General features: G+C 39.2%; 1 protein-coding gene across 2 annotated transcripts in view; it reads left to right on the forward strand.

Annotated features, from left to right (window-relative positions):
* Positions 1–48: 48 nt before the first annotated feature.
* KLHL20 (kelch like family member 20) overlaps positions 49–13,619 on the forward strand; it is a 78,573-nt gene continuing 65,002 nt past the window's right edge. The window contains exons 1-2 of one of the 2 annotated variants that reach the window (XM_060034155.1): positions 91–168; positions 1,090–1,153. In XM_060034155.1, the coding sequence (XP_059890138.1) occupies positions 1,131–1,153 (23 nt within the window). In that variant the 5' untranslated portion in view covers positions 91–168; positions 1,090–1,130. Of the gene's footprint in view, positions 169–1,089; positions 1,154–13,619 lie in introns of both variants that reach the window. The other variant, XM_060034167.1, reaches the window with a different exon arrangement.

The raw sequence follows: 13,619 nt of genomic DNA on the forward strand, positions 1-13,619 counted from the left end.
AGAAACAGGACTACTTCCTGCTGCTGAAGTGGGGCGGGGGGTGTGGGGGAAATAAGCTCGAGGAGCGGCATCCTCCTTGCGCTACCCGAGGCAGAGAAGAGGCCAGAGAGGAGGCGGCGGGCGGAGGAGGCAGAGGAGCCTACTGCAGAGAAGAAAGTGTCGGAGCCGGTAGGTTAGCAGCCTTAGAGCAGGGGACAGTGGACAGCACCCAGGACTCGCTTTGCAAATCTGTGGTCCCAAGTTGCCGAGCTGCCCATTGGGTAGGGGCCGTGCGTCTCCCGCCGCCTGTCAGTCGGCACCAGGAAGGGACTGTTGGGGGACTGGGGCTGGGCCTTGCGGGGCACCAGACTGCGCTCGAGCTGGCTGACAGCCCTACCCCGGAGCCAGGGGAGCCGCTGGGCCGTTCTGCCTGAGGGCGTGGAGTTCCGCACCCTGGACAACTTCCCTAGACAGGGGTTGGAATTTGTGGGGAAGGAAGTGGATATCGTGAGTCCCACTTAACCCTCGGGACCTAGCGAAATCTTGCCAAGTGGGTGGTGGACATTGTTTCGGGAATTGAGGGAAGGGCTTGTAAAGAGGATGTTAGTTTGGAGCCATAGTTTCTCTACCCTGTTCTATCTGCCCGGGCTATCGAAAGTGGAGTTGTTTGTACTTAAAGGCAAGTGACTACTCCTACTCCTGTCCCTTCGGGACAACTCAACAGCTTTCAGATCCGTTGTTAAACCAGCGTGTTCCCTATCCGATCTATCATGTTAGTACTGCTATGGGTATCTGGTGAATACTCTGTAGATATACTTGATAGGTCAAAGTTAAATGTCTCCAAAGCACTTTTTGAAGAGAGACAAGACTAACCTAGCAGTCGGGACTATTTAGGGCACTTACCCTCACATTCACATAGAATCTTTTTAGCATTCAGAGTAAAGATGGTCATCTTAAAGGTACTAGGTAAGGGTTATGATTGTGCATCTGCAAAAGGCCTGTCGTATAATAGGATATAAAGTTCTTTATCACTGAACGAAATTATTGTATAGAGATTGTTATCGGAAAGATCAGAAATAGTTTTTAAGTACTGCTTTTCTATTGTCTTAGGTTCGGCTTTAGAGTGTGGTGAAGGGTACTTTTCATGTTGCATGGAAGGAAAGCCAATGCGCAGGTAGGCATTTAGGAAGAAAACCTTCGGTTTCACTAAATGCAATTCACATAATAATCCAGGGCTTCATTTAAAAAATTTTTTTAAACGTTTTCAAATCTTACCAAATTCTGCTTGTAACTAATGGTTCTTGTTCTAAAATAAATCAAAAGTAGTATCAGGAATTAATAGCTTTTTAAATAGAGTAAGATATAAAACTTAAATTGCTAAAGAGTGCTGTGAGTTTTATGTAGTTAACACTTCAGTTTTCCTTTTTGCATGGTAATTTTTTGTGGTAATCACTAAGTGTACTGTGATACTGTATGGGTTTATTATAGTCTTCAACCATAGAATGTAGAGGGTTCTGTTGCCACATAAGACTAATGATTGCTTATAATACGCTGTACTGAATGTCTAATTATGGTTTTGGTTATTTCATTGATGTTCATTAATACATTTGTTCTATTAATTAAAATAGCTGCATTGCAGGGAAGTTTGGTCGAGGACTAAAAAAGATATTGGACATAACTTAGTCCATAGAAAAATAGAACAGTGTGTGGGAAAACATAGACAATTCTCCTAACCCTAGAATTTAGAAATTTGGTAATGCTTTTTCTCTGTCTGTTCCAACAAATAGGACTCAAATCCTTATTGAAAATCAGCCCACTTCTGTTTCTTCATTTGTAAAACTCATTTTACATTTATTGAACTGTATTTAATCATTTTTGTTTAACATCAAAGATAAATAGCTCTGGTAGACCCTTTTAAGAGAAGAAGCATTTTGTGATGGGGGTATGACTTAGAACCAGGAGGAAGAACCAGAATATAAATGTTTTTTCCAAATCAGTTATTGATTTTTTTGATTGCCCTTGACCTGTTCACCTTCTTTGTGCCCCAGTTTACTTCTGTAATGTATCTGACCAGGATATTGGGAATTAATGAATGCTTGCAAGTGCTTTGAGATTGCCAGATGAAAAGATGTTATGGATATAACAAATACCATTATCTTATTTGTGTCTGACTCTAAAGTAGGAATAATATTTGACTGAAAGTACATGAAGAAATTAACAACACATATATTAAATGCTTCATCACTTCAACTTCTAACATGATTGCCAGAACCACTGATTGCTTCTCATCCTCAGCTGCCATAAATGTCATATCTTATGTAATTGTTTAATATGAGCCTATTATTTTTCAAAAAGAGAAGGCACAGCATGAGAATGTTTTTGGTTTATCAGTAATTTCTGTATAAAATATTTGCTTAATCACTCATACCTACCCTTTTTTTTTCTTGCTTTTTTTATATAATATTGCCAGTTGTTTAAACATATTGGAGAATTCTGATGCCATTAATTGTTAAGTTACAGTTCTTTTTTCATCACCATCACTTGGCCAGAGCCTGGCCTACCACTGCTCTCTGGTTTTACTTTTACCTGCTACCTATATTAAGTCTTGGTCACACCCTTTCCTTATTGGGCTGTCATTCTTGCTGCTGCAACCCAGAAAGCAGTCTCTGGAAAGTAATGTTGGGTTTATACCTACCAGCTATTGGAGAAGCTTTGAATGAGAAATAACTGTTTATATTGAGATTATTTGAATACATGTTTGTTCTCACTACTAGAGTGTGAGCTCTTTGAGTGTCATATGTCTTCTGTATCTTTGTATCCCTAGCACCTAATGATCACTGAATAATCGTTTGAATGACTGAACAGCTGAACCGTATCTACAGACTTTTCCCATGAGGGGGGAAAAACTATGAACAAGAAAAGATTGAAAGTTGCTGTTAGGGTATTCCAGTGCTTAATCATAAAGCTTTATGAAACTGATTGGCATTTTATTAGTAAAGCTTCATTGCATTCATTTATTTAACTACCTATTATGGGTAAATGCTACAAAATTTAAAAGCTAAGATATTCAATGAAAAGTAAGTCTCCCAATGCTGACCCTAGCTCCCAATTTTCCTCTCCAGAGGAACCACCTGAAAGCAGTTTCTTATGCATTTTTCAGTATTGTAATGCATATACAAGCATATATAGAATATCTCCCCTTTTTAAAAAACACTAATGTTTACACATCATGCGCAGTCTTCTGTATCTTTCTTTTTTCACTTCACACATTATCTTGTAGATATGACAAATACATAGACCCACCTTATTCTTTTTAATAGTTACATAGTATTTTATTATCTGTAAGTACCATAGTTAACCAGTCCCTTTGAGAGACGTTTATTTCAAACGGTTTGCTGTTACAACCAATTCTGCAGTGAATATCCTTGTATGTGGCTTTTGCCCAGTTGTGTAAGTATAGGATAAATTCTTAGATGTAAAATTGCCCAAAGAGTATGTGCATTTCAAGATTTTGGTTAATATTAACATATTCCTCTCCTTAGAGATTATACCAGTCTGAAGTCTCACCAACAGTGTGCCCGTCTCCCAAGATACTATTTTTTAATCATTGATTTAATTTAGAGATACTAAAACATTTTGCAATGTAATTCTTCCATCTTTTCTTAAATATACAAATAGGAAACTGAGCCTGATTTTATTAGGAATTGGTTTATTCACTCACCAAACATTTATATAGTACTTGTTCTATGCCTGTATACTGTACGTATACAGATGAAGTGATGGAAAGACATGTAAACAGGTACCATAATACGACATGAACAGGACTTTATTTTTTTTGGCTGCGTTGGGTCTTTGTTGCTGCACATGGGCTTTCTCTAGTTGCGGCAAGCGGGGGCTACTCTTCATTGTGGTGCGCGGGCTTCTCATTGCGGTGGCTTCTCTTGTTGCGGAGCACAGGGTGTAGGCGAGTGGGCTTCAGTAGTTGTGGTGCACGGGCTCAGTAGTTGTGGCTTGCGGGCTGTAGAGCACAGGCTCACTAGTGTGGCACACGGGTTTAGTTGCTCCGCAGTATGTGGGATCTTCCCAGACCAGGAGATTGAAACCGTGTCCTCTGCATTGGCAGGCGGGTTCTTAACCACTGCGCCACCAGGGAAGTCCCATGAACAGCATTTTAGTAGAGATGTAAGCCTGTGCTCTGTGGAGATGAGGAAAGCTCACCTTCACAGAGGTGGTGATATTTGAGCTGCATCTTTTAGAAAGAATAAGAATTTGCTTTAAAGAATGTGCTTTAAAGGATAAGAATTAAAGAAGGGAGATAATAAAGACACCATAAACAGTAGGAACAGCTGTGCCAAAAACAAAAACGAAAACACAAAAAGACACCAAGACCTGGAAGTGTATAACATGTATGGAATGGTAAGTATATCTGGAGTGTAGAGTATATGAGGGAGGAAGAAGGGGAAACAAGGGGGGAAAATCATGGAAAATGAGGCTATAACCATGGGAAAGAGTTCAACTTTACCCTTTAGGTATTTAAGAGCCAATGGATGTTGTTATACAAATCAGATTTGGTTTTGGGGCTGATATTTAAGAAGATAGGATGTAGACCAGAAAGAGGGAAAAAATAATGGCAAAAAATACTAATTTAAAGGAGTTGTAGTAGTTTAGATGAAAGTTGATGAGGCCCTGAAGTAGATCAATGGCAGTGGGGATTGAGAGAAGAGGATGGAATTAAGAGTTTAATAGTAAAATCAAAAGGATTTGGTGAATATAGAGTGAGGAAAAGGTAACGATATAAATGACTCCAAAGATCTTAGCTTGGGAAACTAGGTGCTGCCATAATGAGATCAAAAATACAGGAAGAGGGGCTTCCCTGGTGGTGCAGTGATTGAGGGTCCGCCTGCCGATGCAGGGGACGCGAGTTCATGCCCCAGTCATGGAGGATCCCACATGCTGCGGAGCGGCTGGGCCCGTAGGCCATGGCCGCTGGGCCTGCGCGTCTGGAGCCTGTGTTCCGCAACGGGAGAGGCCACAACAGTGAGAGGCCCACGTACCGCAAAAAAAAACAAAAAAAAACAGGAAGAGGAACAGGTTTTACTAAGCCAAGAATAGATTCTCTTTTGTATTCTTTAAGATTATTATGTCTAGGAAACAGCCAGGTAGAGATAGCCATCATGTAATTGGACTATGGATCTGGGGCAGAAGAATGGTTTGGGCTGGAGAGAAAAAAAAATTGTGAGTCATCAGTATGCAGAAGATTCTTGAAGTTGTAGGTGTGAATGAGGGTAGAACAGAAAAGGAAGATGCCAAAAGCAAAATCCTAGGGAGTATCAGGGGTGTTTAAGGTGGGGCCTAAGATGAAAACCCACTGAAGATTCATAAATGGGTAAGAAGCTTTAGGTTCTTTGGGTTTTGTTTTATTTAATTGTATCTAGAGATTTTATTGATAACATTCACTCATGGTGAAGATCACAGATGAGCTCCTTGAGTTCAACGTCAAAAGACAAATCCCATTCAGATCTCTTGTCTTTAGAATTTCCAGTTTATTTTACTTAGTCTAAAATGTATGCTTTAAAATAGTAGTATAAGGAGACTTCCCTAGTGGCGCAGTGGTTAAGAATCCACGTGCCAATGCAGGGGACACGGGTTCGATTCCTGGTCTGGGAAGATCTCACATGCCGCGGAGCAGCTAAGCCTGTGTGCCACAACTACTGAGCCCACATGCTGCAACTACTGAAGCCCGTGTGCCTAGAGCCCATGCTCTGCAACAAGAGAAGCCACTGCAATGGGAAGCCCACACACCTCAACTAGAGAAAGCCCATGCACAGCAATGAAGACCCAACTCAGCCAAAATATAAATTAATTAATTTAAAAAAATAATAATATAAGATATACCTGCTTGATTTGGCTCTTTCTTGGTGTGCCATGCCAAGTTGGCTTACTCAACACCTCTCCTTTCTTTCCTCCTTCTACTACATAGACACAAGAAAAAAATATTATACTTGATATGTTTAATATTCTTTGCATTTGGGGTTGGCTGTGTAACACAGTGCTGCCAATGAAATGTCAGTGGAAGTTGCTGAGAGGTATCCTAGGAAGACTTGCTTTCCTGACATAAAGGGAGACCAGCTTGTTTGCATGGCCAATTGCCCTTTCTCTATCTTACCTTAATTGCTGGGCCAAGGCACCCAATGCTGACCCTCATTTCGTCCAATAAACAGTGATGCCTTAAGGCTGAAGAATTCATGACCTACTTTCAGATTAAGGAATTAACTGCCTGGCTTTCTGGTGTGGTAGGGAATGTACTGCCTAGTGGATGCTCTTCTAATAAGCCTCACTGGCACTTTGAGATGTTATTTCTGTTTTAAGGATTTGTATGCTCAAATCTCTAGCTCTCCCTATTCGTGTGTGCTTAGGACTTTAAATGAGGGTCAACTCAGCTGAATCTTTTAAGAGCAGGCTGTTAATTTCCAAATTAAAACAAATGTTTGAAGTATAAAGGGAGAGATGCTCATTTGGTAGATAAGGAGCACAATTCCAAGCTAAGGAAAGATTCTGCAGGTCTTTGGACTAAGAGATAAAACTTGATTATAAATGCTTTAGAAGGCTATGTTTTTCTAAACTTTTTATTGTGTTTGATTTCAAATTATCATAGCCACTTATAGAACATGACTCTTTCCTCAATTAAGACTGTTACTTTTGAAGTAGATCTGAGGAACGAGTGCCATGATAGCTGTGAAATTTAAGTTGACTCAAATATTTGGGGTATGTGGAAATGCTGTTATTAAATGTACTTAGGGAGGTACTAAAGTTGTAGCATTCCTTTAGCAAACATGAATATTTAAGATATTTTATTTGTTCTTTGGTTTATGTTTCCTACATGCACATGACTTGATTCTTCTATCATTCGAGATATCAGTATTCATGGGAATGACCCATGCATTTATCTAGCCTGCATTTCCTTGACCTCCTAAATTCTTGGGACTTTTACCTTCACTCACTTCAAAAATTCATTCCTACTATGACTCAGAAAATCTCTCTCTGAAATCGTTTTAAGTCCTGATAACTTGTTTTCTGACCATAACCTCTTGAATGCCCATTCCAGCTGTTCTTTGACCTAATCATAATCAACACACTTTTGTCTCTTGTGTTTTTACAGTTTACTCCTGCAACCACTTTAACCATTTTCTAGCCACCACTCACTGAACTCCCGAGTTTGTCCGTGGCATTTACCCATTCTAGATTAAGGCAGGCATTTATATTCTGTAATTTGGGCTGTTGATAAAACCAGCCACAGGGAATTCATGCTGTATCATTTGGGCCAACAGTGTCATCCAACAGTATTTCTATGAGTCCCTAATCAATGCTTACTCATTCCCCACAGTAGCTATTTCACATCCTTACCCATTCTTCTCATAATCCTCTTAACACTCCTTTCAGTGGCAGCAAGTGACCTGCTCCCCCAAATCCCAGCTTCACAGAAAAAAGAGGCCATCAGGTATGAACTTCCTCAAGCTCCTGACACCTCCTTACCCAAAAATAAATGTGTCTGTTTCCACACTATGTTTCCTCCCACGCCCTTACTCTGATCTCTTATGGTGAGGCCCTCTCCCTTTTGTCTAAGATCCATTCTTCTGTATTTTGTTTCTAAATACCCCCACTTTTCAAGAATTTTGCTCCATCATTTATTCTCTCCCTCTTTACATATATTTTAAAACTTCTCCCTCCTTCTGGTTCTTTGCATCAATATATAATCATTTTCCAGTTATTACTCTCTTTAAACAGACATAGTAGTTTATGTCTCTTTTCACAGCCAAGCTTCTTTCTAGAAATACTGCATACTCTCTCTCTCTTCACCTTCATTGACCACTGCCATTGAATACCTCAGGATTTTACTGAAAGTTTAGGGATAATGAAGGACACCGTAAAGGTTTGGCCATTCATTATTTTCTCACTGGCTGTTTTTCTCCTTAAATCACAACCTGCCACCAGTTTTAATCAGTCTCTGTTTCTTTTCCTTTCTAATTCTCTTTCTCGCCCTAAAACTTTCTCCCTTTGAAATTACTGTTACTTTATTATACTGAGTAGTTTAGTTCTCTTTGTTACAATCTTGCTGCCTCTAGAACAGAGGTTAAAAAACAAAATCCTCGTATATCTTATAGGTGGTTCATATAAGTGCCTGGCATAGTTTCACATAAGAGAGAGTGGTGGGGTCTGTGGTGAACTAAGATTCCAAGCCCTCCTAATGATATTCAAATTCAATTTAAATTTCAAAACAAACCAAAAAATACTGCAGACGAAGTACATCTAATGGTCTTTATCATCCCAAGGGGCCCTCACCTTGCGTTTTATAATTAAAAGGCCCAAATAGATGTTTTCTTAAAAGCACCATCTGTCTCTGAAATAAACATTGCCCTTTTCCACAGAATGTGAAAGAATAATTGAAGAAATTTTAATAGCAGCTTTTTCCTTCCAATTATATGTACAAATTCAAATGTAGTAATTAGTTTTTTGTTTTTTGGTTTTTTTTTGGCTATGTTGGGTCTTCGTTGTGGCACGCCGGCTTCTCTCTAGTTGTGGCATGCAGGTTTTCTCTCTACTTGTGGTGTGCGTGCTCCAGGGCATGTGGGCTCTGTAGGTTGCAGCCCCCAGCCTCTCTTGTTGAGGCGTGAGAGCTCAGTAGTTGTGGCGCGCAGGCTTAGTTGCGCTGCGGCATGTGGAATCTTTTTCCCCGACCAGGGATCGAACCTGGGTCCCCTGCATTGGAAGGCAGATTCTTTACCACTGGACCAACTGTAGGGAAGTCCCTACAGTTTCTTAAAATGATTTCATACATAATGTCTGATTTTTTTAGATTTATTGACATTTTGGTAAATGTGAATCCTTCTTGTTTTATTTCATTTTGTATGTTTGACAAGACTTCGCTCTTACTTTTTTCTTTCCTTTATAGCTACATTTTGAATCATTACTTTCTCCATGTTGTTATTTCCTTTCAACTTAGGTCAACATAGTCTCTTTGTAAAAACCAACAGTTTCCGCTAATAAAGAAATTTTATTTATTAGTCAAATTTATTAGCCAGTTTTTAGTCAAACTTTAATTTGTGTTAAAATAACCTGCTTGCTAAATGCAGACTCTGTAACTACACCCCCAGAGATATTGATTCTCTAGCCTCCCTTAAGAATCTGCGCTTTAACCAAGCACCCCCGCATAGCTGGTGTTAGAGAAACAGTATTTTAAAACTTAATGTAACAGCCTAACAGGAATTGGGCTATCAGCCATGAAGAAAGAGTATCTAGTCTTCTAACAACATTTTTACTTCATTTGAAAGAAAAGGCACAAATTCAAACCATAATTCTAAATCTATCAGTACCTATTTAGAAAATCTGATAATAATGGAGCAAGAACCTCTATATACAGGAATAATTGGCCAGTCAAAGCAAGGGCAATTTTTTCTGTATTAATGTTGTTTAGTAAATTTAGAACATGTGGCTAATTTTACTGTTTCACATTTCTTTGTGTGTGTGTGGTACGCGGGCCTCTCACTGTTGTGGCCTCCCCCGTTGCGGAGCACAGGCTCCGGACACGCAGGCTCAGCAGCCATGGCTCACGGGCCTAGCCGCTCTGCGGCATGTGGGATCTTCCCGGACCGGGGCACGAACCCGCATCTCCTGCATCGGCAGGCAGACTCTCAACCACTGCGCCACCAGGGAAGCCCTGTTTCACATTTTAACTACTGTGTTTTTGGTATCAGAAAGTTTGGGGCTGAAAGTAACAAAGTTTCTTGACTCAAACTGGCTTAATCGATATGGACATCTTTTATTTACATAACGAGAAGGCCATAGGTAGTATGAGCTCCAGGGCTGGTCGATGCACAGCCTGATAGTACCTCCTTCGACCCAAGTTCTCTCTGCGTCTCCAGTGTAGCCTCTTCACTATCAGCTTCATCCTGACCTAAAATTGCAAGAGAATTTGGGATTCATCCTTAAAGCTGGGGACATGGTCAGCTTCCCCTGAAGTACATGGCTGGTAGAACGAAATAAGATTTTGTTAAGGTTTGAGAGAGTTGATGGTAAAATATGCCATTAATAGACTTTATCTTGAAGTTATGTTTTTCATAAGCACTTAATGAATACAAAATCTGCTAAACTGATTGGCAGATTTTATACCCTTTTGGTTTTAGAAAGACTAATTCTTTCCTAGAATTGGCAGTCCTTCCCCCCCCTTTTTTTTAACATCTTTATTGGAGTATAATTGCTTTACAATGGTGTGTTAGTTTCTGCTTTATAACAAAGTGAATCAGCTATACATATACATATATCCCCATATCTCCTCCCTCTTGGTGCTGGGAAAACTGGACAGCTACATGTAAAAGAATGAAATTAGAACACTCCCTAACACCATATACAAAAATAAACTCCAAATGGATTAAAGACCTAAATGTAAGGCCAGACACTATAAAACTCTTAGAGGAAAACATAGGCAGAACACTCTATGACATAAATCACAGCAAGATCCTTGTTGACCCACCTCCTAGAGAAATGGAAATAAAAACAAAAATAAACAAATGGGACCTAATGAAACTTAAAAGCTTTTGCATAGCAAAGGAAAACATAAACAAGATGAAAAGACAACCCTCAGAATGGGAGAAAATATTTGCAAATGAAGCAGTTGGCAGTCCTTTTGTGGGAGAAGGCAAAAGCTCTATTTGGTCTCCTTAGTTTGTTAACTGTGGATAGAGTCCAGAATAATCCTTCCACTTAGCTCCTTCAGCCTTAAAACATATGTAAATTAGTCTTGAAAATTAAGTTAATAAAAATGTTATTTGAGTTCAATTTCTTTATGTATGTATTATATATATATATATATATATTTTTTTTTTGTAATGTCATTAGTTCACTATTGGGATAGAAAAGCAAATAATTTGAGACGCTCTGGTTTCTCCAGATGAATTTTCACTTGGACAATCAGGCTTGCTCCTCCAAGCCTTTAATTAAAAGCTTTCCTAATCAAAAAAAACAAAAACAAGAAAGCAAATGAACTTATTTACAAAATAGAAATTGACTCACAAACATAGAAAACAAACTTACAGTTACCAAAGCAGATAGTGGGGGGGGCGGTATAAATTAGGAGTTTAAGATTAACATATACACAGTATAAAATAGATGAACAATAAGGACATACTGTATAGCACAGGGACATATAGTCAATATCTTATAATAACCTATAATGGGAAATAATCTGAAAAAGAACATATATATATATATATGTATACATATATGTATGTATAACTGAATCACTTTGCTCTGCACCTGAAACTAACAACATTGTAAATTAACCATACTTCAATTTTTAAAAAGTGGTTAAAAAAAATAGCTTTCCTAGGGCTCTTTCCTCTTGCTGGGGAGCAGTTCACACTTTAGTTTACCACCCCACCCCTCAAATCATTAGAGTACTTAATCCATCAGACTCCAAACAAAGAATTTGTGAATATAGATGTGATAAGGTATGAACACAACCTATTTCTGGGACACTTATTATAACTTCCCCTCAAAGATGCCCAGAAAAATATATGGGGATGTACGGGGCGGGGTGGGGGGGGGGAGGTAGAAAAAACGAACCATTTCTGCCAGTAGAACCCTTTGGATGTGATGAGACTGTTGGAGGATGTGGGCTTAGATTTTTTGAAAGTAAACATTTACAAAAACAAATAGCAGAACCACAGAAGAAATAACTTAATGTATAGAATTAAATATAACATCTAGAATTAAATTGCTAGAAATAAATACAACTTCTCAGAGGATTTAAAATGAGGCACCCCTTATCGTCTCAGTGATCCTTGTTCTTGCTCCTTCTCATTCTCCTAAAAGAGCAGCATAGTCCAGCCATGTGGCAGCATGCTTGCCTTTTCTCCCTTCTAAGAACAACAACCACGTAAACCAGATTGCCAGGATCATTTCCGCCTCAAATGCTCCATCTAGTTGACCAAAACAGTTCAGGATAAAGCACTGACTTTGGAGTCAGAGGACCTACATTCAGACAAATCCCAACACTGTCATTTTCCTTGTGAGGTAAGTGTAATTATCCCCACAATTACAAATGATGAACTTGAGGATCAGAGACGTTAAGTAATTTGCCCAAGATTATACCTAATAAATGATGCAGCTAAGGTTTGAATCTATGTTTGCCTGGCTACAAACTGGGCATTCTTTCAAGAGAACCAGACAAGAAAGTTTGGAGGGTATAGTTTATTTTGGCAGGAAGAAAAGCTGAATTTATTTGACAGCTATTTAATGAGCACTGGATCCACATGTTGAAGGATAGCATTGAGTAAAAGAGAACAGAGGCCTTGTTTTTATGGAGCTTATGTTCTGGTTGGGAGAGAAAGCCAATACATTATATCAGGAGGTAATTATTCAAGAAGAAAAATTAAGCACAGTAAAGGGTATAGGGTAGTAGAAGAAAGAGATGCTGTTTCGTATAAGGTGGTCTGATAAGTTGACATTTGAACAGAGATCTGAAAGAAATAAGGGAATGAGCTCTGCAGATATTTGGGGAAGAACCTTTCAGGAAGGAGGATTAAGGCTGTGAAGCAAGAGAGGCCTTGGCGTGTCCCAGAAATAGCAAGGAAGTCTGTGTGACTAGAGAACCATGAGTGAGGGGAAAGTGGGAGACGAATTCAGAGAGTTAGCCAGGGGAGGAGTCATATAGAAGTTCGTAAACTCTATAGGCTTTGTTTTTTGCTACTGATATGAGTGTTTAAAGGATTTTGAGCAGAGGAAAGGTATAGTCTGACTTTTCTAAAGGATCAGTTTGGTTGTTTAGAGAAGAGAATATAAATCAGCAAAGGTGGAAGCAAGCAGACCACTTATGAGGCTATTATCATATAAAGAAGTGTGAGGATAGCCTGAATTAGGGTGGGACTAGTCGAAAGGTAGAGAAATGGTTGGATTCTAGGTATTATTTGGAGGTAGAATGACAGAATTTGCTGATGGATTGTGTTTGAGGGTATGTGGAAGGGAAGGGGCTCCAAGATTTTTGGCCTGGGACGTCCCTAGTGGCACAGTGGTTAAGAATCTGCTTGTCAATGCAGGGCACACAGGTTCAAGCCCTGGTCCAGGAAGATCCCACATGCTGCGGAGCAACTAAGCCTGCAAACCACAACTACTGAGACCGCGTGCCACAACTACTGAAGCCCGCGTGCCTAGAGCCTGTGCTCCACAACAAAGAGTAGCCCCCGCTCGACACAACTAGTGAAAGCCTATGTGCTTTAGCCATTCACATATGGGTGATGGGAACCATGAGATTAAATGCACTTCCCCAAGAATGTGTATAGAGAGCAGAGAAAACAGAACTTTTGAGAATGACCACATTTATGAGAATTCCTTCCAAGTTTGCAAACCAGACAGTTGATAAGAATAGAGAAATTATCAATTATTGAAAGTCAGAATCTATACAATCTAATACAATCATAAGTGTTTTTATTTGCATACTGTTTTTTTTAAAAAAGTAGATATGTAGAAATTAGCTTTCATATTGTACTTAGGTGAAATAAAAAATTGTTTATGTCTGAGTTCAACAGTACCATCTTTGTGTACATAATTAAGGTCACAACAAAAACTCTTTAATTTCAACATACAAT

The sequence above is a fragment of the Delphinus delphis genome, chromosome 1 (genome assembly GCF_949987515.2).
Source record: "Delphinus delphis chromosome 1, mDelDel1.2, whole genome shotgun sequence".
Taxonomy (NCBI): domain Eukaryota; kingdom Metazoa; phylum Chordata; class Mammalia; order Artiodactyla; family Delphinidae; genus Delphinus; species Delphinus delphis.